General features: G+C 37.8%; 4 protein-coding genes and 1 long non-coding RNA gene across 5 annotated transcripts; 4 read left to right on the top strand and 1 right to left on the bottom strand.

Moving 5' to 3' along the window:
* Positions 1-519: 519 nt before the first annotated feature.
* Positions 520-3,665, top strand: krtcap2 (keratinocyte associated protein 2). Its single transcript, XM_067601444.1, has 5 exons — positions 520-663; positions 2,202-2,356; positions 2,601-2,664; positions 2,960-3,026; positions 3,143-3,665. The coding sequence occupies exons 1-5, from the start codon at positions 660-662 to the stop codon at positions 3,261-3,263; spliced, it is 411 nt and encodes a 136-aa protein (XP_067457545.1). The 5' UTR covers positions 520-659; the 3' UTR covers positions 3,264-3,665.
* A 2,332-nt stretch (positions 3,666-5,997) lies between these two features.
* s100a10b (S100 calcium binding protein A10b) lies at positions 5,998-6,504 on the top strand. The gene is made up of 2 exons (XM_067601447.1): positions 5,998-6,135; positions 6,255-6,504. Exons 1-2 carry the CDS (start codon positions 5,998-6,000, stop codon positions 6,411-6,413), a joined length of 297 nt encoding a protein of 98 aa, XP_067457548.1. The 3' UTR covers positions 6,414-6,504.
* A 1,591-nt stretch (positions 6,505-8,095) lies between these two features.
* Positions 8,096-11,188, bottom strand: LOC137191397 (uncharacterized). Its single transcript, XR_010930401.1, has 2 exons — positions 10,951-11,188; positions 8,096-8,298 (listed from the first exon to the last, which is right to left on the bottom strand). It is a non-coding gene; the product is annotated as an uncharacterized lncRNA (long non-coding RNA).
* Positions 11,189-11,300: 112 nt separating this feature from the next.
* s100w (S100 calcium binding protein W) lies at positions 11,301-13,070 on the top strand. The gene is made up of 3 exons (XM_067601445.1): positions 11,301-11,456; positions 11,881-12,029; positions 12,150-13,070. The coding sequence occupies exons 2-3, from the start codon at positions 11,889-11,891 to the stop codon at positions 12,330-12,332; spliced, it is 324 nt and encodes a 107-aa protein (XP_067457546.1). The 5' UTR covers positions 11,301-11,456; positions 11,881-11,888; the 3' UTR covers positions 12,333-13,070.
* Positions 13,071-16,752: 3,682 nt separating this feature from the next.
* On the top strand, positions 16,753-17,749 carry LOC137191395 (protein S100-A6-like). The gene is made up of 3 exons (XM_067601446.1): positions 16,753-16,799; positions 17,151-17,299; positions 17,413-17,749. Exons 2-3 carry the CDS (start codon positions 17,159-17,161, stop codon positions 17,572-17,574), a joined length of 303 nt encoding a protein of 100 aa, XP_067457547.1. The 5' UTR covers positions 16,753-16,799; positions 17,151-17,158; the 3' UTR covers positions 17,575-17,749.
* Positions 17,750-27,270: the final 9,521 nt, after the last annotated feature.

Here is a 27,270-nt window from a genome sequence, read left to right as displayed (position 1 = left end):
TTCATAAGAATGTCTGTTTTCAGCTGTATTTTAGCTGTGACCTTTTCAATAATGAATCCCCATTCACTTTCTTGCCATTGTTGTTTGAGAGCTGCGGCTGCAACTCTCCACAACTCTCTCCACAGCTGCAACTGCGGTTGATTGTAATCTTTTGTTGTTGTAGTTGTTGTTATTGCTGCTGTTTGTTTGTTTTTATAGATTTTAAGAGTAGGGTCCTTAATAAATACATTTTCTTTTTCACCATTTGATTTCCCAAGGTAGATGCCTAAAATGAATAACTTTGGGTCGAAGTGAAATTTTATATCCAAGATTAGTTCTATTTGCTTTTTATCATCCTCCTAGCACCCCTGTGGTTTTGGACAGGCCCATAATATATGTGAGAGGTCTTCTTGGTGGCCACAACCCCTCCAACATAATCCTGAAGAGGACTTAATGATTTTAATATACTGTTCAGATTATACATCCATTGTTCGGGTTCTTTGTGAAAAACACAAAAGGTCCTCTCTTAATTCGTGGCCCCGCCCACTGGTCCCACCTGTTATTTGGACCGGGTGATGATGAGATTTTTAGTTCCTACATCCTGACGTTTCGCTTGCTCAACGACGTTAAACCTGAATCACACTGGTTTCACTATAAATACTCCAACTAAACATCAAATCATGGGTATGTATTGCACGCTTAATGTATCGTTCAAGTACTCTTGCAAAGCGAGTTTGTGGTTGTGTAGATATTGTTAAACTGGAGCGTCCAGAACTAACGTTAATCAGAAACATATAGCTTTAGCTTAGAGAGCCGAGTGATGCAGTCCAGCAGCAGTTTTCACACTATCGATACTTAACAGTTGGGAGATTAAATTTGCAGGCTCCACTGTGAATATAAAACATTACATTTTCCAAATGAATAGGTGATAATGTGGGTTGGCTAACTAGAAGCTAGCTGTGTATCGGAAGCGTTTACGTGCGAACACTGACGTGGCGTTACGTTGTTAGAGTTAACTCAAGACATTCAACGTAATTTGAAAGAAGACGCTGAAGTTAGCTTCTGATTCGGGGCTAAGGGCAACATAAATAATGATATTTAGCGGCTGATTCTCCGTTTTTGTACCACTTACACTTACTTACGCTGTTTAAACCCACTTTCAGGTTTATGAAACTTTTAATTTGCTTATGAAAACAGAAAATAGGGCAGTTTCACTGCTTGTTCCCACTTAGATCACATTACACTAGGTCCAGATCAAAAGCCACTAGACTTGTCAAATCTGGACTAGATTAACAAGGAGCCTCCAGAGACTCATTAAAACACAATTTCAGATTTGTGAAGCCTTTCTTCTAATTATGAAACATGAACGAAGGGCGATTTCACTGATATTTCTCCATCCAGACCACATTAGACCACATTTCAGTTTTCACAAATAGAATAAAGGTTTCACAAATCTGAAACTGTTTTAATGAGTCTCTGGAGACTCCTTGTTAATCTAGTCAGATTTGACAGGTCTAAGTATAGTGGCTTTTGATCTGGATGTGGAAAGGCAGTGAAATTGCCCTTTTTTTCCTATTTTCATAAGAAAAATTAAGGATTCATAAATCTGGTAGTGGGTTTAAACAGCGTTAAGGCTTTTGCTATGATGTCTAACAATCTTTCACAAGTGTAAGCAGTGCAAAAACTGAGAATCAACAGAAAAATAAAATATCATTATTTATGTTTCCCTTAACCCCGAATTGGAAGCTAACTTCAGCATCATGTATGAAAGGGGGCTTTTGTTTGACCTGATTTTTTTAAAAAGTTGATGCACTTGAAAGTTGATGGCATTCTTACTTTAACGACGATTCTCAGCAGCAGAAGGTCTTTCCAACACCAGCTCTAGTTAAAACATGTTCCTTTTTAGCTAAAAGAAACTAGGTTAAAGTTAGATACACCCAGCTGCTCTACTTTTTGTTTCGGCTTTGCAATTGATATTAAATTTCATTGTTTCTGATCAGGTCAAGAACATATCTATGAATTCTTGTACCAGTTTAGTTACAGCTGAAGTGTCTTGTCCCTCAAACTGGCCTTTTTAGTTGTATTAATGCTCCTCAATACATCAGTATCAAAGTAGCCTAAGTTTTTCTTGATGAGAAGTCTGGCACTAAAAAGTATTTTAATTGCATCTGTGTTTGAGAGGTGTGATTAAAATGAAACCCAACTTGTTTTTCCTTTTGTAGCTGTGAACACAGGCACCTCTCTAGTGCTGTCCAGTCTGCTGTCAGTGCTGGTATTTGCTGGGATGCAGATGTTCAGTAAGCAGCTGGGATCTACTGAGTGGCTCACCATCCTGGGAGGTTTCTTGGGCTCAGTCCTTTTCATCTGCTCTCTCACTGTATCCTTTTAATGCTTTAACACATGCTGCTGATCATTAAACTATCATTATATAGTAGCTCATGTATTGTTCAGGTAGTCGTTTGTTAATGAACATCTTCTTGTTGCCTTTTGTGTGCTTAATCTTTACTACAATACAGCATTTACAACGGAGACGAAATCAAAAGGAGAATCCAGATTTTTGAGATGTTTGATCTGTGTCATGGATTGAAAAAAAATCACTTTCACCTTAACTTTATGTACAGGCATTTAATAATTTGGAAAACCTCTTTTTTGGGAAGGGATTCCAAGCCAAGATATTCCCAGAGAGTAAGTGGTGATAACATGGAAGTCTTCTTTTCTTGCACTATTTCTTGCATGATGTTTAGTGTAATAGTTTTGCTAAGTTTGCACCGAAAATCTTGAGCAATATAGCAAATCCAGACATCATAATTTCAGTCTCTGCTTCATGGCAGTTAAGCCTTTTAACACACAGTCAGACAATGATTTAATATCTTATTAACAGTATGTACAGTACATTTTATCTCTAAGTATATTATTACTCCTCCAATAAATCATTCAGGCTCTGTTCCTCACTTGTATTATTCATTCTCCTAATTTCCAGTTCTGCTGTGCCTGTGTCTGTCACTGTTTGCCTCTGGTCTGGTGCATCGTGTCTGTGTCACCACATGGTGAGTAACAGAACCTCTGCAGTTCCCAAATATTTACTTCAGTTTTGCACTACACGGTATCTTAATGTATTTTAATTTAAATCTTATTGTCTTGCTTTGTCATTTTTTCCTTCCAGCCTCATATTCTCACTGTTTGCCCTGTACTACATCAACAAAATATCTGCCGCTCTCTACCAAGCAGCCGTTCCCTCAGTAACACCGGCCAAGGCTGCCAGCAAGGGCAAAAGGAAGAACTGAGGAATCGATGAATCTGTAGGGTCCCACTTGCATCCAGTTAATCAGTCACCCAGTTCTGTATTTTGTCAAAATCATTTGTTAAATACATGTCCTTTTGTTTGGGTTTCTTTAAGCCTTTTAAATTTGGTTTGGGGAATATTACTTGGAAAGTAAGACGAACCATTATCGTGGCTTAGCTTTTTCTTTTTCTTTTTTTTACAGAAATCTCAAATTTGAATCATAGAGAAATGTCCTTGGTATATGTAAGGTTGCAGAAAATAGCTCAACAGCTATCACATTCCATTGTGAACATTTTCTTTAGCACTCTTTTTAAACTGGTTGTAAAGAGATTAAAACACCCCATCAAGTTATTTGTATATTCATCAGCATTCATTTTGTAATTAAACACTGAAAGACTTTGAATGTGTTGTTCTTCTGTTCAGCCTCATTCAGGTTTTAAATATTAGACTGTGTGTTAGATTGGGGGGGTTGGTATCCTGTAATTATGAGCTAAAATGGTCAGCTGTTTAGGAAGAGGTGTGGTAGAAAGAAACAATAGCTTACGTCTCTCCTAAGTCACCAACTGTAGCCAAAATCCCCCTTGACCAATTTACTAAACCACAGCTGCCTCACGGTCATCAGTGGTAGACTCATTGCAGACTGAGACTATGTGTGTGACTGTTGGCTGAGCCATGATGACAGAGGACTAACGCGCTGCTCAAAAGTCTTACTTGGATAAATAGATTCAGACCAAATACATATCTGAAATCTATAACTGCAGTGCATACGGTAAATTTTCTTCTCTTAAAAAGTTTTTTTTGTGTGTGTGTGTGTGAGAATGTTGGCAGATGTTTAGAGCTCATAAGGCTGTGGGGTGAACATTAAACACTCAATCAGAAATAATACAAATGGGTTTTCTTGTCAAAAAAAAATATCTTTGTATATTTGCTCTATTTTATTTTAGACAAAATAAGACCGTATGTTTAAAAGGATCAGTGGTGACCTGAAGATTAAAGAAATGGCCTTGTGACAAGGAGGTCTCAAGCTTCGAACACTGGACCACAAGGATAAATCTGGATCTGGAAAGTGAAATCACCTAGGTGCCCTTGAGCAAGGCTTAACAGTTCTAGTGGAGCTGCTGCATCGCAGGTGTTAGTGTGAACAGGGTGTTCCTGACAAAGAGGGTGAAACTTCCTTGGATAAATAAACACTTAAAATATCTTTAATATGGTGTATGTCTTATTTTTTATCAATTTGATGTAAGTTGGCCGGTTGAAATTAAGGAGGGCGTTGTCATTAATGAATATTAATTGCTATCCAGGGAAAACAGATGCAATAGGAAATTAGATCAGATGAAGTCATGTGAACCTAGACCACCACATATTGTATGTCGCCAAAACATCTTGACTCAGACAACCAGTTATACAGGCCCAAGCTTGCCCATCTGTAGCATGTCCCAGCATCCTAGGTGAGGGATTATGCATCAGTATTTTTTGTGTGTTACAACTGTTTTGCCTCATTTTGCAGTCGTCACTTTGATGGTCTAACTATAGATTATATGCATTTGTACAAAAACCAAATTATGTGTCAAAGTTTGTTTTTTTCTAGGGATGAAAGTTGGAGCTTTCTACAGAATTTAGGGAGTTCAGACATCGCTTGATAACACTTTTAAACAACTGTGGTGTCAGATTATGGTTTCATCACACGGTTCATAACGGAAGTGTGTGCAGGGATGGGATGATATTTATACATTCGCGTCATTTGCCGTCTCCCTCTGCCTTCGCCTCTGTATCCCTCCCTCTCCCTCCCTTCTTATTGGGCGTTGCCTTGCTAACTATAAATTGCTGAATAAACTTTCAGTGAGCCCCCACACTCGTCACCGAACCACATCCTACACATTTCTGCTCGTTTTCTGGTAAGTTCGTTATGATCATTTCGACGCCTGTTTCTCTGATTTCGTTGTTTTCTCGCGTACTTTTTTAAAACAAAGTTGCTGAAGTTGTTGAAAAAAGTGTATTACTTATTATGAAGAGTAAAGATCGCTCACCTCAGTTGCTTCAAGCAGCTTTAAACTTGTAGGCTACATGGGAAAGCTGCTTTTTCGCACTTTAGGTTTAGTCTGTAAAATGTTGAACATGTTTTATTGTCTGGGCTCTGGCGTTGTTAGTGCATTACGTCAGGCTTTCATCCTCTCTGACAAGTAGCGGCTGGCCCTCTGTTCAACTTCCCTTAAGTTATTTCACTCTTCTTGTCTTTAATTCCTGTACATCCATGTTCTCTGAAACTCGAGAGGAAAAAGCAGTTGGAAGGGAAGAAAAGCAGATGGAAAGGAAACACAGAGGCATAGTGGGAGTCTTGAGATAAGGACTTCAGTTTGTGCCAGAAACTGATGTCTAATATCCAAAGAATTTGCTCTGAGTGCCAGTAAAACCAACACCCACATCCTCACCTAGTGATGTTAGTTTTGGATGGAGTAGCCCACTGCCTCATCGCTGCGTTACCCTAATATGGGATTGCAGCCATGTTGAATGTCTGTTAAAAGCTAAAATGATACATTTTACAGAAGTATAATTGAAAATCTGTTGTAACTTTGATGGTCCAGATGCAGATTGAGGTTTAAACGGCCTACTTCCTGTATTGTTGGGTAGCAAAGCTACAGCTGTCACATTTCGGTAGTGAGGCAAAATGTTTGTGTTTTTAATGATATTTACTTATACACTTGTCTTTCCTCCTTTCAGCACCTCTTTCTGCAGCAATGACTGACTTGGAGAAATGCATGGAGTCACTGATTGTGATATTCCACCGCTATGCTGATGAAGACGGTGATGGAAAGACCTTGACCAAAAAGGAACTGAAAAAACTGGTTGAGAAGGAGCTACCCACCTTCCTGAAAGTAAGCATCTTCAAATCTAATCTCTAACCTGAGTGCTGATTTATGTACAGATGTGTAACTTATTGCTCTTACTGTAACTTCACACCCCGAATTTGTCTCTCTTGCTAATGTTCTTTCAGACTCAGAATAACCCCAAAACTGTGGACCATATCCTGAAGGATCTGGACCAAAACAAAGATGATAAGTTGGACTTTGAAGAGTTTCTTCCCCTCGTCGCTGGTCTTTCAATGGCCTGTGAGAAGTGTTACATGCTCCATCAAAAGAAGGGCAAGAAGTGAAAGGGAAATAAAAATGTTGATTTTTTTTATAAGAAAATTTTGTAGCACAAATGTATGCCAGACTAACAAGTAAAAACAACCTTTGACAAGATTTCACCTTCTGTTTGTCTGATTACTCTTGTATACTAAAACTATTTTAATTTCTCGAGTAAGCCACCTTCTGGTTGCATTGTTATAGTTTCAGTTGATCTGTGCCATCTGTCTCTTGAACACATAGGACCATTTCAGTCAAAAGAAGCTGCCAATGCCAGACAAATACCTCTGACATTCTGAGGATGTTGATGACTACACATCAGATACACGACATATGACCCATCAATCTTTCTTGACTGTTCAGTCGAGGCAGCAGTTTTTATACACATCTTAAATGGTTCAATATGGGAATGTGCTGGTATCAGATGTGTGTGTGCTCCAACCTGAGTGCTGCACACATGCCTCTTTGTTATGAGTTTATGAGGTAGGGCTATGCCAGACAAGCATGTTTATAAGTGCTTATAATATTTGCTGGGGTTTTCTTGTTTTTTTCTTGTGTTTTTTTTTTTGGAAATGGTATTGTTTCGGTCAATGTCCTCCTTCAGCTTAGCTGCCAAACTGCTCATTCCTTTGTGTTTTCAACTCATTTGCACAACATTCTTCTGCTATCTCACACAAGGCAGCCCACAGATGTAGGCAGGAACAAATTACTGAATATAAAGTAGCTAAATCAAGGTGAAAGTGCAGCAAAAGACATGGGTGACTGATGATCAGATTTTTACAAGTCCTATATACTGTAAGGCTATATATGGGAGTTATTTGAAGATAGCAAGTGACTCTGTGACTCCTTTTATTATTCCAAAGCATTAGGGTAGTAAGAGCAAAAACACTTTGTCTTTTCAACCTGATTCTTGGCATTTGCAAGCAGATGTTAGAAATCTTGCTATGAACAGAAGACACACCCACTCTAAAGGGATCAGCCAAGCCTATAATGCTGTAAAAGTTATTAAAAAAAACATTTAAAAACAGTGCCAAATATAGTGGGTTGTCAGTTTGGCCATTAGGCTGCTGGTGTGTTAAATAAACTTATTTCTCAGCAGACATTTTGACTCTCACAGGTGTTACTAATAACATTAAGGATGGCTCCATTCTATTCAAGTGTCCCAGTAAGTCATGACAATGTGACAGTTGTGACAGCTGACAAGCACAATACAGGACCCTGAAACTGAAGCAGCTAAATGGAATTCAGTCATCACTAATTTTACATGTGACATGTCAAAATGCCTAATGGAAGAAGTTATCAAAAATGCAGTCCATGATAACTGTTAGACATACAATGCAGAAGGGGTGCTGGGCTTTTAAGGCTGGAAAAAACATGCAGATGTATGTTAGCATAACAACTTGAAGGACACTTCTGAGGTTACTAAATCAACCTATTAATTCATGCAGGATAACAAAATAACAGAGCACACCACAGCAGGTCAGCTGAGCAGGTGAGGAAATTGAGTGACAGTACCAGTGACAACAGAGTATTGCCTACTTGACAAACAAGAGGTAAACCAGTCAAAGGCAGTCCTTGTTAGCACTGCTAAAACCCAAAAACAACAGTGTCAAATGCTGCACAGGTCAGTCACTCTGATAACAGAACACGTGCCAACAGGATCTTACATTAAACAACATTCACTAGCAAGAACCATGCCACAACGATATGTCGTTTAAAGGTTTAATGGAATACAGGAGTTATTGAATGTTGTGAATAGATGAATGGATGTAGGTGAGGTAGAGGGAGATGTCATCTGTTAGGCTGGTCTGGGAGAATGTATTGAAGACCGGGCGGAGGGAGACTCAGTGTGGGGGTTCCGTCTCAGGAATATATATCCACCCGAGCTGATCGCTGGCCCCCAGACAGTGCCTAGAATGAGACATGAGAGAGATATGCACCGGATTGAATAGGAAGGAAGGGCTCAAGGGATGAGGGGATGAAGGGATGAGGGTAGGGATGAGGAAGGAGGATGGAATGATGAAGGGAAGGGGAGGGTGGGTCGAGAAATCTGAGACAAACAGGGTAGGATGGGTTGACCCAGCATAAGTAGGCTTGGCAGGTGATTAGAGGTGTGGTTGAGGCGTGGTTCTGCTCCCAAACCTAAGTTAACAGGTTAACTACATTCATTTTAAACAGTTAAAAAGAAAGCCAGCTTCAGTGCTGGATCTTAAACAAAAGCACAACTGGGGTACTGAACCCAGAGAAAACATAAATGTGGTGGTTTGATAATAATGGGAGTCAATGTGGGAGTCAATGTATTGTCTTTAATTCACCACCAGATGTCATCAAAGTCCTAAAAGTCATTTAGGCAGTCTGGTGGCTCACCCAGCATTCCTCTTACTGCTTCTTTCCATTTCCGGTCTCTAAGGGAGGACAGACTTTGTTTTGTAATATTAATGTTGAAGGGTACATTTTTTAAAAAAAAAAGTTTGTTATTTCCCCACACAGACCATCAATTGAAAGTGGGTTATAGATGAGAAATATTGTGTCACAGGGTCTGGTGCAGATATTACGCATTACTCCCTGGCTAATTATATAAATCTGTTGTTGATGCCAGTGCAGAAGACATGACCTTCCTGTTTTGTATTTTAAATGTATTAGTTTCTTCAAGAGGTGAATGATGTATTTTCTGAGCTGACCTTTTCACACACTGTAAGCCTACCTATGGATATAATTACTTGGAAAATATACATCACACTGAACAGGACAATAGGAATAATGCATTTTGAAAAACCAGTGACCAACACCCATAATTTAACAAATTTTCAACATACTTCAACATAATTCTTTCCATTGTGGTGTGACTCATGGTATGTATGTCACAAAGTTGTTCTGCTACTTTTAGGCAGTAATTGTTTCTCTTGAAGAGGTGGTGACTTACCTCTTTGCTTTTCTGGTGGATTATTACAGTATACTGATTATGAAAAGAGAACATAGCCACAGCAGCATGCAGATTTTACATTACATTAAAGCACTGTATATATTTTCTTAAATAACTGTACAAACATTAACTTCTGAGGACGAATGGCAAACAGATATTGAGAAGGAAGTTTAAAGCTATATCTATTCAGTAAGTAACCTTTTTAAATACAGTGTGAATGTCCATGGTGCAGACCACTGTAGACGTACAGAACCTCTCCAGCAGTGAAACTATACCCAATACCTGCTGGCAGAGTGTGGAAGGATGAACTTTTTTTGTAATTAATGCCACATGATCCTTCGTCTCTATTTTCCTTTCCTCCCCTGCAAGGAGAATCTGATAGTGTTCAATAAGTGAAAGTAATATGGGCTACCTGAAGAGAGGCTGGTGCTGGATAGTTTGAACTGACCTATAAAAGGGACTTGGCAGGGGGGCAAATGAAAGGAATAGAAGAAGAAAATGCTGCCTTTCAGCAGGCTTGGAAAAGAGGGTGGAAAATAGTGGTTGAGTTACATAACAGACCAGCAGGATGAATGGGAGTGACTCAAACATGTTCAAACACACAGTCAACACACTGACTGTGTCAACTTTGAGAGTTATTTGCAGCAGACTTGTAACTAGTGTTGAATTTATAGTACGATATTCCAAAATACACATAAGATTAAGTGTAAAGTATTCAATTTGTTTCCACTGGGATCCTAGATGGTTATGTCGCAGCACTGATGGCAGAAGCACATGAAACTATTCAGGAACCACAAAGAAACATGCATTCAAGTGTACTTAAAAGATAGGTTCACAATTTTTCATGGTAATCTTAAAATAATAGTCCATATGTGCATTTACAGAGTTTTTAATTGTTGTAATCATTCCTCCTGACCATTAAAAGATCCCTCCCTAATGCACTTTCAATGTAAGTGATGCAGGGGAAGTATATGAGGCTTCAGCAGTCTGATTTAGTCAAATGTCTTCCAAACTTCCAAACTCTTTTTAGTACAAAATTCCCTCTTTTTGTTTCCCTGGACAGTGTTTCCCTGTTGACCTTCAGTGGAGGGATAGCAACAAAAAGACAGAATTTTGTAGTAAGAAGACTGTAAGTCTGGAGAATGTTTTCTGTATTTGACTCATTTAGATTGCTGAAGACTCATATAAGCTTCAGATGAACTTTGGAATACATCTTTACACAAACCGAGGGCTGTGGATTTAGAAAGCACAATATGGAAGTGATCTTCAAATGGCCAGTATGAACATTACAGCAAGAAAGATCTGTGTCAATGTTCATATGTGCAATTGACTATTGTTTTAAGACTTAAAAAATAGTAAACCTATCCTTTAACATCATTCCAACAAGGAAATACAGTATAAAAAGTCTAACATTGGCTGAAACACTTGTTATATTTCTAAACTGTACACAAGAGGTTTTAAAATAAAAAATTCAGCTTGAAAGAATTGCAAATAAGACATTAAATATAACCTTTTTAATTAATATAGAACATAAACAAAAGTCTTGTGCAATCATGTTGCAAACAAGTCACATGCAGACATAGAAACATATCAACAAAAACATGCACACCCAGATATACGCACTTATGGCTGAAACTCACCATTTTGGGTTGGGCTGAACTCTACTGACTGTAACTTTCCATTTACTCTGACATATATTTTCCCTAGCAGGCTAACACTGAGCAGCTCTTCTGCGAAGAGAGAGGTTTCCCCGCCTTTATGATCTCTTCCATCTGTTCACACATCAATGCACACACACACACACACACACACACACACACACACGTGCATGGAAGCAATGTTGGCATTCAGTTTTCTCTATACGACACAAGCATAAAGAAATATTTTTACAATATGGCGAGACAAGACTGTCGTAGCTCGTTTGGGTGGAGTGGGGCGCATTTCCAAGGCATGAATCACTGCTGGTGTGTGTGTGTGTAGTTCTATTAATGACTCTGTGACTCTGTGTGTGTGTGTGTTTGTGTGTGTGTGTCAGACAGTGTGCGCCTACTCTTTAAGAGGAGGCTTTCCCCTCAGTCTGATATCAGTCTCACCTGGGACAGCTGGTGACACGGACGTGATCTCTCCTTATCCGGTGAACTCTAAGGTGAGTACTGATGAAAAGCAAGATATGGAGGGAGGGAGTTTAGCAGCATTTAATTCAGATACTGAGCATGAATGAATGCAAGAGAGAATGAAAGATGTCATGGAAATGACAGAATGTTGTTTGTAAGCTACCAGTATTATTATTAATCTAAAAGTTGCGTCATTTCATGGCACTTACTGTAGCTTTAATGAATGCTACTGCAAGCACAAGTTGCTCTGAGCATTTGTCAACCACCTTATAGTGTTGATTTTAAAATTTGTTAGCTCTTTCTTGTGAGCATTAGCAACATATACTGCATATTTAATTTACAAATACTGTTTCATCAAGTTTGACTAGATTCTGTTCATCCTGTATGTTTCAAAGGCATTTTCTTCTAATTCTCTGTTTATTACTCACATCAACAACACTTTTTTTTCTCCCTCAGATACAGCTATGGCTCGTCTGGAACAGGTCATCACAAATATTGTGGATATATTTCTGGAGTATGCTGATGATGAAGGCAAGAAACGCAAATTAAACAAGGATGAGTTCAAGATGGTGTTGGAGAAAGAAATACAAAGCGCTGAGTTAAAAGTGAGAGACTCAACACATTCACTTTACATGCACATCTATGTATAACAGGCGCAAGTTATCCTGTGTTTTATTCACCATTCATTCATGTGCATTTTAACTGTGAGAAAACATATTTTCCAGGGGAAAATCAATGCTAATGACATTGAGGAGGCCATGGAGATGCTGGATAAGAACCACGATGGCGAGGTCAACTTCAAAGAGTTCTGTAGGTGTGTCTCTGTCCTGGCCAAATGTTACTACGACAGCAAGACAGGCAAAGGTGGCAAGAAAGGCAAGGGCAAGGAAGGTGAACAAGAAGCCTAAAGATCAACTGCAAACACTTAAAGTGTTTGTACAACCATAATGTATTTAAAAATATTTTATACATATTGCATGTACGTACAGTATATATCATATCTGAGACTGCATACTTTGACAACAGATGCTACTGGCAACAGGATATTTGCATATCCGTTATGAAGCTCAAGCTGTGTTTTAAACAAGCATGCAAAATGAGGTTTTTCTTTGTCTTTGTTTTCTGTATTTTGGTTTACAAAGACGTCTCCATTCAATAGTGGTGTTAAATTAATAAAAACTACAATGTTTGATTTGTTTTGTGCTTCTTTGTATGTTCATTGCAATCACTGGATGTGTAGTTGCTTGCTATTTGATGCCATTATTATTGGGGAAGGAAACAAGCATGGGCTCATCAAACATTCAACAGACATCACTCACTATGTGCTTTGGTGCAGATATCACTGTCAGCAGTTCTTGAATGGAAATGTCACTTCTATTACTTCCAGTCTTGTAGTCCCCCACAAGTAAAAACTTGATGATACTGGCTGATATCAGATTCTTCTCATATCATTAAAGTCATTGCCTCTCTCTTTGTCTACTCACTCTTCTCTCTCTCTCTCTCTCTCTTCCCATCTGTTGTGTGAATCCACCTATTTGTGGCTTTTTGCATCTATGTATGAATCTGCCAGTTCGAGCTGAACAAACAGAATCCACCTGATCTGATGTCTGTAAGCCGGTCAGTTGAATGTATGAATGGTTCAACCAGAGTGTCTGTGATTGTGATTCTCTATCTCAGAGTCTTTTTTTAAAAACATGATGAAATTATCAACCCGTCAAAGCACAAGGGAATTATTGCTTAACCTTTATTATTTAAAAATACAGGAGGCAGTCATAAATTACCATGAAAAAGAGGCCTAGGTTTGTCATTGCCTACTTATTCCTTCAAAAGTTTAAATAGTTCTTCTCAGAGGATAAAGATTACAAGCAAATAATGCAAATGTGTCCACGTTATTTTTCTGATGACATAAAAAGTATCCATAATACAGATTTTATGTTAGATTTTTACAAGCATTCATGTGGATTTTCCTCCTCTCCATAAAGTGTTAACTCACTCACATTCTGGCCTGTCTGGAAACAAACATATGTTTCTATTGGTTCTTTTTTGCCGTTCCTGCCTCCCTGTCAAGGACTTGTGATTGGCTGAAAGGGCTGTCTGTCGACTAAAGTGTGCAACTGCAGGCAATAACATCAAGAATTTTTTGTGGGAATGTCAGGGCAGGTTGAGCGTTGTATAAGAAGGGACAACAGCATCAAGCAGTACAGATAAAAAGAGGATGTAACCTTTACGATTCACTGTATGGTAAATCAGCTATTAACCAAACTTTAAAAAAGAAAAGAATTGTTAGCGTAACTTGTGCATTTTTAAATCTGCATAATTCTGCATGGCTGACAATAAAATGTTAACTACTTATTTTTTGAAGTTTTTATGTTTATACATATGTCATATGTGTAGCTTCTACCTTTATTTGATTTTAAAACATCAAAGTGAATGACAAATGTTTCAGTTATACAATTCAGATGCACATGTGTATAGTGAGAAGAATATATTCTAAACTTGTGTCCAAACATTTGTACCTGTAAAAGTTTGTCTTAGTCGCATAATGTGATGTAACACTGCAGGAAATGTGATGTGATCACCATGTTCACCGCCTGAACTTATGTTACTGTATAGCTGCATTCTCCCTACTGCCTGCCAGGTGGAGCAAGTGTATCAAAAATACTGTCTTACTAGCATTACAAGCATTGTGTTTACAAATGCATCCTATTGTAAGTGAGAGTGTAAATGTACTGTTTTCATTCAAAGTTGGAATAGATTAACTTAAATCCCCTTCAGATATAAAATGTTTAACATATTTTCATGTAAACCTCTAACAATAAATTAAGTTAATAAGTGGTCTGCAAGAGTCCTCAAATCACTGGCTGCAGAAGTACAAAATTAAAAATGTGTGAACATAAATAATCCCTAATCCATCTTCCAGTCCACTGCGACATATCATAAATACTGAAGAGGAGAAGACACTAAACCCAAGTAAATCAAGTGTATGAATGTTTTAGTACAGCATGTCTCTATGTCATTTGTAAAAACATGTAGACATTTTTAAACCTGCTGAGGTAGCTATACTTTATTAGTGACTACACCATGAGGGAAAGATCGCAAAAGTCATAAACATGTCACATCTTGTTTTGTACGCACTAATGATGTTTTAATTAAAGTTCTGCAAGACAACAATGAGTGATTTTGCCGCCTTTGAAGTGATATGCAAACAGATCACCATCAAACACTTTTGGAGTCTAACGTTCTCATCAACAGGTTTTTTAACCTGCTTTTGTAACAATTAAATGTCACCACCAGACTCGACCACACCCCATGTGAAGAAAGAAACGACACCACTGCCTAAAACAGGAAACACCCTTGTGTAATCGCTTGCATCTTAGCAGGAGAGTAAACTGTAGGTTCCCTCCCACCTTTGTTCTTTCTTTTTATTCCCATCCGTGTGTAATGTGCAACCAGTAAGGCAAACTCATCTGATTCATCAATTGTATCAACTTCATATTGGCTATGGCACATGTAAATTTCAAAGTTGAATAAAAGAGAACAATAAGGAAAAAGAAGGAAAGAAAAGGAGATGAAGGATCACAAAATAAAGTATTCAACTTTCACCGTATTGGTTCTTGATGAAGCAGCGTTGGTGGCAAAAGCAACCACACAGAGCAAGTAGAAACAACGATCCAAGTTAGAAACAAACCTTCAAAAATGTATTCCAATACTGCTATGAAACAAATCAAATACAACCTAAAATACATTACATACATGAATTTGCATTGATTTTTTTATTAGTTTATAAGGCACTGCATGGTCTTGCACCAGTCTGTCTTATCAGAAATGCTTTTATTAACCAGGAAGGCCTCTCAGATCCTCAGGTTCTTCTCTTTTAGCTGTTCCAAAAAGCAGAAGGAAAACCAGTAGTGATGCTGCTTTCAGCCATTACGCTCTGCTAGAGCTGCTGGAACAGAGCTCCAGTGGATCTGAGAAGAACTGAAAAATGTCAATATATCAATTTTAAATTACTAAAAACCCATCTGTTAAAGTTTTTTTTTTTTTTTTTTAAATTATATGGTTCTGATGTAATGCTTTTATTGTTCAGTTCATTTTTTCAATTAACATTTTATTGCTTTATTGTAATCAATTTATTTCATGTAGTGTTTTATAATTTTAAGATTTTATTTTAGCTTGTCTTTTATTCTCTTTTATTTAGCTCATATTGTTTTTTCTTATTTTCTTCATGATCTCTGCATTCTTTATTATTATTATATTTTATTGTTTTATTCAATTGATTATTTTAAAGTAGATTTTTTCAAATCTTTTTCTTTCTAATCCATTATAATCTTTTATCATTTATTTATTTTATTTACATTTTACAAGTCACCTTGTTTTAACCTTGGTATTTTACTTGGATCTTAGCTTGCATTTGTCTCCTAATCCATATTTACAATCCTGTGTGTTTGTTAATCACTTGTAAAGCACCTTGAATTGCATTCAACTCATATGAAAGGTGCTATTTGAATGAAGTTTGATCGACGATCGATTGATGATATACAGTAAGTGGACACTGGCTTACAGACTAAGACATAAGGCTTTTTTACATGACGGTGGTTAAAGTAGCAATCTTGTAATCAAAGTCTCATCTTTGCTCCTGTTTGCAAAACACTACAAGTGAAATGTTGCCTCTCTCTCTCTCTCTCTCTCTCTCTCTCTCTCTCTCTCTCTGTGTGTGTGTGTGTGTGTGTGTGTGTGTGTGTGTGTGTGTAAGCTCTGTGATAGACTGGTTCCCTGCCAGGGCGTAGCCTGCTTCTTGCCCAGAATAAGCACCTAATGATTGGATAAATAGAAAATGAAAAGTTTCCCATATAATTTAGAACTCTAGTGGAATTAAGATAGCACAGACTCGTCTGCATACACAGACACATTTATTACATACACACTCACACGCATGGCTTTGACTTAAAATCACCATTTTGGACTACTTACTGTAACTTTCCGTTCACTCTGACGTACTTTCTTTGCAATAGGCTACACCTTGCACCTTCTCAAAAAGATGAATGATCTACTCCAACTGTTCATTCATCAATGCACACACATACACACATGCACAATGTGTGAATATTTTCTTTATAGACAACACAAACATGAATCCACCAGCTGAGCAAGGACAAATGCATTATCTATACAGGATGGCTCAAAAAAGACTGGGGAAGCTGGTTTGTGAGGGAGTGGGCCACATTTCCAGTACATGAATCATGTGTACATATGTGTACGTATGTCAGACATTGTGTTCTGCTCTTATAAAAAGAGGCTTTACCCTCAGTGTGACATTCATCTGGAAGCGAGGTGGTGACACAGACGTGATCTCTCTTCACCTGGTGAACTCTAAGGTGAGTACTGATGGAAAGCAAGAGGGGGGGTTTGTGGTATAGCAGCAATATTCAGATACTGAGCATGAACGAGTGAAACAGAGCATGACACATGCAATAGCAATGACAAAATGTGGTCTGCAAAGTGGCGACATGTACCACAGCTTTGTTCTGGGCTACTGTAAACACAACAAGCTCTAAACATTTTCCATCCTCCTTTATGTGTTTAGTTTGGCCTTCTGATTTCATAGGCTTCACAATATAATGTCTGCAAAAATCTTGGTAACAACTCTATTTTCTGTTCATCATGTATGTTTCAAAGACTCCTGTGCTTCTCTTTTAATTACTCCAAATCTGCTTTTTTTCATCCAGCTATAGCTATGGCTCGTCTGGAACAGGTCATTACATCCATTGTGGATATGTTTGTAGAGTACGCTGATGACAATGGCAAGAACCACAAGTTAAATAAAGATGAGTTCAAGATGCTGCTGGAGAAAGAAATTCAAAACCCTGAGATCAAAGTAAGAAACTGCACACTCAACACACTTTTATACATGACACACTCACTTATTCTGCTTCTCATTAAGCATTCACATGCATTTCATGCGGTTAACGGTGAGAATTTATTCTCCAGGCTGAAGTCAGTGCAGCTGACTTTGACAAGGTCATGGGGAGGCTGGATAAGAACCACGATGGCGAGGTGAACTTCAAAGAGTTCTGTAAAGGGGTGGCTTTCATGGCCATGTGCTACTACCGCAAGAAGACAAGCAAAGTGGAAGGTGAAGAGGAAGATTAAAAAGGTGAATGTCTATGACCCTCCCTTGAGGAGTTTCTAACATCATAATCTATTAAAACATGTACAAATGTCATATACTGTATGTACAGTATATACCTACATTGACAGCAGATGCTACAGAATGTGACATTCGATGTCTCCCTGTGTATTTGTCTTGAAAGTAGTGTCTGTTCAATACTGGCTAATAAATAAAAATTAAGTTGAATTTGATGTGGGCTTCTTTGTCTGTTTATGGCAATCACTGCATGTGTCATTGTTGTGGAAAGAAACAAGCATGGGCTTGACAAACATTCCCAACAAGTCCTAATCTGCTGTGTTCTCCAGCATGTATATAACTGTCAGTGTTTCCACAGATCAAGTCTTCTAAAGGTTATATTAAAGGATGGGTTCACATGTTTTAAGTCTATCTTAAAACAATAGTCAGGTGTCCATATGAACATTGAAACAGGTTTTGTTCACTGTAATCATCCCTCCTATTCATACTGACCATTACAAGATCACCTGCAAATGCACTTACAAATGGGTGACAAATTAAAGGAAAAACTGGTACACGTCTGAATACTTGACCCCTACAGCGAGGAATGCCTCAGAACAACTTTGTATTGATTTGCAGTGACCCATCCCTCTATGGGGACAAGTGGACCCAAACCATGCCAGCATAACAGAGCCATCAGATCCCCTAACTATAGGGGTCAATCATACAGACCTGCATCAGTTTTTCCTTTAATTTGTGCAATGTAAGTGATGGGGAACAAAATCCACAGTCATTGTTTTGAGCAAAAATGTATTGAAAAGTTTATCTGAAGATAAGATAAGATATGAAGTTTCAGCCGTCTGAGTTAATCAAGCAAAGTGGATATCTTTCACGCTCACAGTCTTTCTAGTAAAAACTTTCCTCTTTGTGTCTCGACGGACAGTGTTTTCCTGTTCAGCTGCAGAGGAAGCATAGGAACAAAAAGATGGAACTTGGCACTGAAAAGACTGTAACTTTGAAAGATATTGACTTGATTTGACTCATTTGGATAGCTAAAGCCTCATATTAGCTTCAAATAAACCTTTAGATACATTTTTGTATGAAAGGAGGATTGTTTTTTGTCCCGCATCACTTGCATTGAAAGTGCATAAAGACAGGATCTTTTAAGGCCAGTATGAACAGGAGGAACGATTATAACAAGAAAAACATAAGTTAATGTTCATTTGGGAACCTGACTGCTGTTTTTGGACAGACTTGAAAAATGTTGAACCAATCCTTTAAGAGTCATGACAATTCTCAGTCTCAGTCTCCATCATCTCTCTGTCATTTGCTTCCTTTATTTCTCTCCATCGATCCTTGGGAAGACCACCTGTCTGTGCCTATTTGCATCTACTTGTTTGAAAGCACCATCTTTATCAATCTGTCATCTACTATAGCTCAAGCTGAATAAACAAAACGCACCTGGTCTGATGTCTGTGAGCTTGAAGCTTGGTGTTGGATGTGTGAAAAGTTCAGTCATCATGTCTGTAAATCAAAAGAAAGGTATGAATTAAAAACAACTTAAATAAATAAAAAACCATCTAATTAATAGTATCTTTTTTGAAACATATAATTTTCATAATATTCTCAAGCTCTTGATGCACAGAATTAACTCCTCATTTTTTTTATCACAAACAAAACACAAGAGGCAGTCTCACATAAAAGTCTAAAGATGCCTTCATTCAAAAAATTGAACAAGGCAGTGTACTTATATTAATTTTTTTATCTTCAGTTCACTTAAATTACATGTCTTTGTTAAGTTAAAATATATTTTTCTAATAAAGTCCATGTAACTCTGTCTCTTTTATCTATAATAACTATTAATGTGTTGTTTAATCACAAACCATTTAAGTTCTTACATCCAGAAAATGGCAGTAATGCAACGCCAGCTGCAGTAAAACCCCAAAGAAGAAGATTAATGCGCTTCCAACTGCACATGCACAAGGCCGCTTGACTGCTTCTAGTTTACCTCTAAATCTTTCCTGAGTTAATTTTGTAAACAAGCCGTTCACCTGGAAGAGATGGGTTAGGGTACCAGATATTTCGCCATCTGGAGGTTCTGGTACTAGAGGAGATATTAGCATTATGGGAACATGGACATTTGCCAAAAGAATGGAGCCACTCAATTGTTGTCCCTATACAGAAACCTAGTAAAACAGCACATGAACCTGGCTCTTACCGCCCAATTGCACTTACAGCTGTATTATGTAAAATAATGGAACGTATGGTTACAGACAGACCAGTATAAATGCTTGAGATATTTTGTCCCCTATCAGAGTGGCTTTAGGGTTGGAGGATACACTATGGACTCTGCTCTAGTGCTAGATTTGGACATCAGGAAGGCCTTAGCAAATAAAGAAATAGTAGTGGGTGTATTTCTTCAAATTGAGAAGGCATGTGATATGTTTAGTGAAGGAGGGTTTAGTGACAAAGCTGTATGATGCTGGGGTACGAGGTAGGATTAAATTCCTGTGTTTAGGTTGGAATAGGTTTTGTTTTTGAGTAGGTGGGGATATATCCTGTAAGTAAAATATGGCTAATGGGATCCCCCAGGGAAGTGTAATCAGCCCAGCTTTGTTTAATGTAATGATCATTGATATTTCTTGTAAAGTGGGAAATGGTTTGGGTGTATCACTATTTGCCCTAGATTGGGCCATATGGAAAAGAGGTTGAAATTTGGACCATATTCATAAAACACTTTAGCAGGCATTGAATAAACTAGTGACATGGACAGAAGAATGGGGTTTTAAAATTTCAATTGCAAACTCAAAGTATGTGGTCTTTGGTTTAAAAAGAAAGCATCACAGCAGGACCTCAGGCTATATAACAAGCTTAGTGAAAGAGTTAAAACATTCAAATTTCTGAGCATCTGGTTTGAAGAAAGAATGATATGGAGGGTTCATACAGAGATGACAATGTCATATGATGTCTGGTAGGATCTGACTGGGGGGCAGATAGAGGAACATTAATGATGATAATGATAAACAATGATGATGATACAGGACAATCATAAGATCTGCAATTGATTATGCATGTATGGCTTATGGGACAGCAGCTTCCTCTGTTCTAAAGAAGCTGGATGTGTATGGGGTGCTCTTAGAATATGTTGCAGGGCTTTTAGAACAACATGCCCTTTTAATTGAAATGGGGGAAAACCACATTAGAGCTGAGAAGGAGCAAATTGTTTCTGAATTACTGGTCTAAGCTACAGAGTTATGGGTTCTTAATACCTGCTAAGTGTTTGTTTGGGGAGCACTGGGAACTTCAGGGAAGGAGTGGAAAAGTAAGGACGGGAAGTCTAGTAAATTCCTCGGGTGAGAGAGCACGGGAAGTTGGAGTGGAAGATTTGTTGATGAGTCCGGCAATGTGCAGGCCACCTGTTCCACCATGGCTTTTGCCAAAACCCGATGTAGATTTTTCAGTATTAAACAGAACCAAAAAGAAGGATGCAGGTGATCCTGTGACTTAAGTTTGTGGCTGGCTTAAAGACAAGGCAGATTACATACAGATTTACACTTATGGCTCCAAGAATCTGAACAATGGAAAAGCTGCAGTAGGAAGAAGTATTCCGCAGTTATAGATACAACATGGAAAACAGAAATCAAATGATGTGTCAGACTTCACTACGGAGCTTGTGGCAATCTTGCGGGTATTTGGATGGGTGGAGGAAGTTAGACAAGAAAAGATAATTATATACTCAGATTCTACTGCAGCACTAATGGCATTGAAGGGTGGGAAAAGAGGGACCAGACCAGATCTAATAGTAGAAATCTTGTGTGTTAAATCGAGTAACCGAGTTGGGGAACCCTGTTAGGTTTTTCTGGCTCCCAGCTCATGTAGGAATATAGGGGATTGAAGAAGCTGATAAAACAGCAAAAAGAGCTGTCAACAGGAAGGTATTAGATCCGGAAGTACGGTATGGGTGGGATCCAGGAAGTGATCTTGAATTAGTACTGAAGTAATGGAAAATTTGGCAGGCAAATGTGCCCATCTGTTGCCTGTTGAGCTTGAGTTTGCCATAAGTTATGATTTGAGCATATTTTTAAAAAGCTAAATGCTGGATCTGTGAGGATTTCTGATAATCTTGTCATTGTTTTGTGTTGTTAATTGATTCCCGACAATAAATACAACATTTGCATAAAGCAAACCTATCTTTTCCACTCCCATGTTGATAAGAGTATTAACACTTGGACAATGTCCCTTTATGTTAAATTTTGAACAGATAAAAAATGTGTGACTAGTTTGTGATTAATTTGTGATTAACCATGGACAGACACACACTATATTGGACCCCCTGTGTTATTTTCATATACTTGCTCTAGGTGGGTAAAGTCAATGTATCTTTAGCCGAAAAGAAGGTTGTTCACATCATATTTTGTTTGTAGCTCAAAGGTAAAAAGTGCATCAATAATTAATCTGTTAACATTCCAAATTTATTTTGCTTTATTTTCATTTATATTTTTATCATTTATCTTTTTGTAATCATCATGTTGCAATATTACAGGTCCTGATTGATATGTATGATGCGTGCTCCCTCGTGTCTGGCCAAGGCGCTGTTCTCATAACAGGTATGATCACAACTAGCTATTTAAATACTGCAAATCAGGTTGTCGGGATTTTTATTTTTAGAAACATTTATTAGATTACAGCTTCATTCTCTTGCTCTTGTTCTGAATAGCTTATTTACTTTTATATCTCTGGTTCTCTTAAAAACAAGTAATGGATTTTATTAGTTAATGGCTCCTGTTAACGTGTTGAATTTCAGATCCTGGCTGTGATAAGATCCTGGCTGTGATAGCCTTTTTCTGCTCCCTCCTTTATTGATGTGGTGTAGGCAGCACTGCAAAGCTTGCATGTGGTATGTTAACAGTCTTTTCCAGAGAAAACTGTTATTTTTACAAGTTAAATATCCTTTACTGGTAGTCCTGTTATTTTTCCAGATTTGAATGTGGCAGTGTGAATGTTACAGTTCAAAGACTTCAACTAGAGGCCAATTACTAAAACATTATAGGTTAAAACATCCACATTATGGGCGAAGGCACCCATTTCCTTGCCCATATATTAGTTGCCTATGTACATTCAAGTCATGGAATGCACTCAGGTCATATTTATGTAGAGTTCATAACAGAGAGACATCTCTTTTCCACTGGTTATCTTCAGTTCAAAATTTCTGATCACAGACAGAAATATCAAAAAGCATTTCCAAACCGAAAACATTCTGCCAAAGCATCACTACTTGGAACATTACCCTCACATGATTCAATGTTTTGGTCCTATAATTGGAGTCTGAAATATGCAATTTGAGGGCAAACACTTTTTTTTCAAGAATGTTGCTCTAACACTGTCAAGGAAACATCAGCTGATGATTGCCTATCACTCATGCTCATTATGTCCACAGAAACCTGTAGTTGTCAAATGTATCAGGAGTTCCTCTCAAGATGCTGAAACATGATGTATCATTGCCTATCCAGCACATGTTTCCAAACATGACAGGAGTAAACATGGCTAAAAGTGCAGAATGTAAGGGGATCAGCTACAGTAAAGAATAGTTTCTTACTGTAAATGTTGCAGTAAACAACTAAAAAGTTTTCTGCTTATTCATATTAATAAAAACAACTATAAATTGCAGACATATACTGTAAATAACAATGTGTCTTCAATCTTAATGGTCCAGTAATGAGATCAGCTCACTTTTACATTTAAAAACATGTAACCCCTAACATCAAGCACAAATGAAGATGAGACAAGTGACAGCTTCATGAAACTGAACATTTATTCAGAAGCTTTCAAATGTGCCAAGTATATTCAAGTATGTTTGAAAAAAGTACTTATCAAGGTTCATGCCCTTTCACAGGGGGTCAATGTAAATCTGTTAATTATAATATCCTGAGCTGCCAGCAAAACTTTGTCATGAGTCTAAAAAGCAACTGCTTTGCAAACTACTGTTTAGAAGGATATAACAGCACAAATAAACAGATTTCAGGATACACAGTTTGTAATGTCCTCAAATGTCCTCTGTTATAATTGGTAGATGGTTTGCACTAACTTCCCTTCATGAAGTGATGCCAAGTTTTTCAGAAAAGCTTGTTTGTCTTCTTAGGAATTACTTTCCACTCTCAGGGTTAATCACACTGAATTACCTGAAAATAACATGTAACAAATCACGTGTTATATCCTAGGTTTTAGTACAACTTGGCAATAAACTAAATATCTTTGCAGCAACCTGCAGCTTAGAAACACACTTGAGTTGAGCTAAGACAACCAGTATAATCACTCTGTCTTTTGGGGCTCAGCAGCCAACATATCTTAATCAACTTGGCTACATATCTGAATAGACTTCAATTGTTATGTGCTTTAGATAGAAGGCTATTATTAATTATGGAATGCAAGTGGGATAAACAAGGTGTAGGTGTAAACCAGGCCAGACTAATGTTTGCGTTCACTGATGTGTGGTTCAAGAGAAAACAGCCATCCGCATATAATCTTTAAACTAGACTTGCAAGAAGCAGTGAAAATACCAGTAATTCAAACTTCCAACTAAAGAACAAAACCTGAAAATGCTTTCTTGTGCTTGCCAGGTGCTTGCTAGGATTATATCAGTTTAATGTTAGCAAAAATTAAATGTAGTCACTAATTGGGTAACCAGATGCAGAAATGTAGTTCTATTTTTCTGAGTAAGATGTTACTGACCTTTTGGTTTGATTCCACAACGGAGGATGAACAGTGATTATATGATGTTGATGACTGCATGTGGCTTCTGTCCCTCCATTACTGCAACAGTGAAAATGAAGTCATTGTATTTTACCATCAAATCTTACAGTAGCCTTCTGTTAATGTCCATTCTTGGTTTTGGCTCCAAAAGGCATCAAAATTTACAGTATTTTAGCATATTTAGAGAGAACAGTACCTAACTGTAAGACTTTGGCTGTATTTTTACAGCAATTTATTACAGTGTAGTGTTAGAATTGTACTCCACTGCATTAAACTGAGGGTCCAGAAGCAAATTCCAATTTCCTTTTTTGAGTGTAAAATAAGTGAATAATTGGGTTTGTTTGCATCCATAAGCATTCTGCATATCATTTAATTTAACACTGTTTTAGTTTCTGTCATTGGCATGACACTCCTAAATTAAAATACAGGTGTATTGGTTCAGTAGAAAATATGGTTACATTTTCAAAAACAGATATACATGGCAACTGTTTCTTTTAGTTGAATACACTGACTGTGGATAAAACAATCATACTAATCATTTTCTTGATTCACTGATTTCTCTCTTGTATGGATGAAACATGAATTCATATTGTAGTTCACTTTTAGACATGTTTACTTCTAACACTGTGCTAAGATATTAATGTATGACGCCTATCCCAACCTAAAGCAACTAACCTGCGTACTGCTGTCCTTATCTTGAGCACATTTTCCATTCTACTATGAGATCAAATGTCAGTTTGATATAACACACTGCCCAGCTCATCAAAGTGTTCAGGAAGGAAGGAAGATCTGCAGGAAGGGAAATCAGCATCACTTTGGCTCCAATCACACAGGCATGTTTTACTATTTGTAGAAAACTTTATTTATTTATAGGTAGATGTTGATTAGTCTGTTTTGAGAAACCAATCACATCTGCAAATGGGCCCTAATGGGTCTAAAACTGTTGCTTGATTGTTGCTCACAAAGCCTGAACAGCAACTCCTGTGCTTGTTTCAAACAAATTGCTATTTTTTATTTGCAGTCAACTCACACTTTAAACAAAGATCAGTGACCGTAGCTGTGTTGAATGATCAGATGTATTGAGATTCAGAATGAACAACATATAGTTTGCCTCTCAACAAACAGCACAGCGACGTTTCCCTGATCCACACTAAAACTTAAGGCCTCTGTTGTCAGGTTTATCCATTAGTGAATGTTGTGAAATGTTCCGTTTTTGGTTGTGAAAAAGATGTTAAAGGTATACAATGCAGGATTTGTATACTATGCAGGATTTGTTTGTAAACACACAGCATTCAAAGTTGGCCCCTCCTTCCCACCTCACCGAGCAAGAGAGAGAGAGAGAAAGAGAGAGAGAGAGAGAGAGAGAGTTGGTCGAGCGAGCTAGAGAGTGAATGAAGAGAGCAAGCAGCGTTGGCTGACAGTGATGTGACATGGTCGCTATGCTACCAGTTTTGACTTCACACCCTTTGCGCTGTTATTGGCTGGGGGCTACACACCCACTGCCCAAAGGTTGACGCCCAGAAACATCCCAAACACAGCAAAATAATAAGAAAATAAATTACAAGCACAAAACAGGGTCTACACTGCCACACACTTCTAACATAACACTGTTTGAAGTATCTTGCTCTTTTCATTAAATTATTATATATGGGAAACCTGAAATGCAAAAGTTACTCTTTGGAATTCAGCAATCTGTGATTTCATAGTTTGGTTTTGTCCTTTTTTTATCTCCTATGTAAAGGATTCTGATGCTACAGCTGTTCAGAGGGAGCTTGAACAAGTCATCCTCGGCATTTACAGCATCAGTGTTGAGGGAGGTGATGCCACCATTCCTCCAGCCGATGTTGGAATAGTGATCAAGGATGTTGAAGTTCTGCATGACTTAGGTTACATCGCCTCTGCATGTGCATGCTTAATGGGTGTAATATATTCATTGAATCTCAGTTATCCTCAGGAACTGAAAGCTTCAGTTCCAAGCTGGATGCTTGCAGACTCTCAAACAAAGATGCTCAAGAACAAACTGTACGAATGAGCCAACCATCGATTTGGATGTTGAATGTCCTATGGAATACGCAAACTTATATTTTGGGCCAAAACTGAATAAATGATGTTTGAAAATAGCAGAGCAGGGAAAAACTACACTTCAGAAAAATGAGCAATGATTTGGCAAACTTTTGGAAAACTGCTACCATAAGTGAAAAGTGGTAGTCTAGTGGTGCGACAAAGTGACAAGTGAGAGAATATTGAATGAAAAGAAATTTGCTTGTAGAATTGACTAGTCATCAAAAGTAGAAACCTGTTGCAACATCCTCTCAAGAAAAAAACCTATGAATGCAAAGATAGATAGATATTTGATTGTAATCAACATCCACAAACAGCAATTAATTTTGGAACAATTTTAAGCTCCTATAACACTCAACAAGTATACACTCAGAGCACTGGCAGTAAAAGTCATTTTTTATCAATGGTGCTTTGTTGGAGCAAAACTGTGTTTGCTGCAGTACATGAATCTGCAACAGGGAAATTATACAGTACCTGCACATAAAAGGAGGGGTATTGTTTATTATCATACTACAGTCCAATTACAGTTTGTTTATTTTACAAGAGCATATTGTCAGTATCAGCGTCAGCATAAGCAGCAATAATACAAACTCACAAAGCACAGAAACAACCAGAGACCAATAATGCACAGGAGAGAAAGAGAGGAAGGAAAGGAGAGTCATACATTGAACAAACTTGAATTCCGTCTCATATTTCCTTGTATCCAATGACACCTCTCTGTAAACCAAAGTGCGTGGTAGCAGCCGCATTATTCCTGTTGAAACCACACAACCAAGCCAAGCAAACTAAGCTCCAATTTTGATCCATTGTTTCTGTCTAGCGAAACATCCAGCCAAACCATAGCTCATAAACTGTAATGAACTCAGCACTATTGCGCAAGTGGAGCTGCTTAACGGCCTTTTTTGATCCAT

This window comes from Thunnus thynnus, chromosome 10 (assembly GCF_963924715.1).
Source record: "Thunnus thynnus chromosome 10, fThuThy2.1, whole genome shotgun sequence".
Taxonomy (NCBI): domain Eukaryota; kingdom Metazoa; phylum Chordata; class Actinopteri; order Scombriformes; family Scombridae; genus Thunnus; species Thunnus thynnus.
This window is presented reverse-complemented; position numbering and strand designations above follow the sequence as displayed.

Excerpts from the sequence above, each read along its gene's own strand:
- krtcap2 (XM_067601444.1), top strand. Across the intron at positions 2,357-2,600 it reads TTTTCATCTGCTCTCTCACT|GCATTTAATAATTTGGAAAA; the intron begins GTATCCTTTTAA and ends CTTTATGTACAG. Across the intron at positions 2,665-2,959 it reads AGCCAAGATATTCCCAGAGA|TTCTGCTGTGCCTGTGTCTG; the intron begins GTAAGTGGTGAT and ends CCTAATTTCCAG.
- s100a10b (XM_067601447.1), top strand. The coding sequence starts at position 5,998 with ATGACTGACTTGGAGAAATGCATGGAGTCACTGATTGTGATATTCCAC. Across the intron at positions 6,136-6,254 it reads AGCTACCCACCTTCCTGAAA|ACTCAGAATAACCCCAAAAC; the intron begins GTAAGCATCTTC and ends ATGTTCTTTCAG.
- LOC137191395 (XM_067601446.1), top strand. The coding sequence starts at position 17,159 with ATGGCTCGTCTGGAACAGGTCATTACATCCATTGTGGATATGTTTGTA. Across the intron at positions 17,300-17,412 it reads TTCAAAACCCTGAGATCAAA|GCTGAAGTCAGTGCAGCTGA; the intron begins GTAAGAAACTGC and ends TTTATTCTCCAG.
- s100w (XM_067601445.1), top strand. The coding sequence starts at position 11,889 with ATGGCTCGTCTGGAACAGGTCATCACAAATATTGTGGATATATTTCTG. Across the intron at positions 12,030-12,149 it reads TACAAAGCGCTGAGTTAAAA|GGGAAAATCAATGCTAATGA; the intron begins GTGAGAGACTCA and ends CATATTTTCCAG.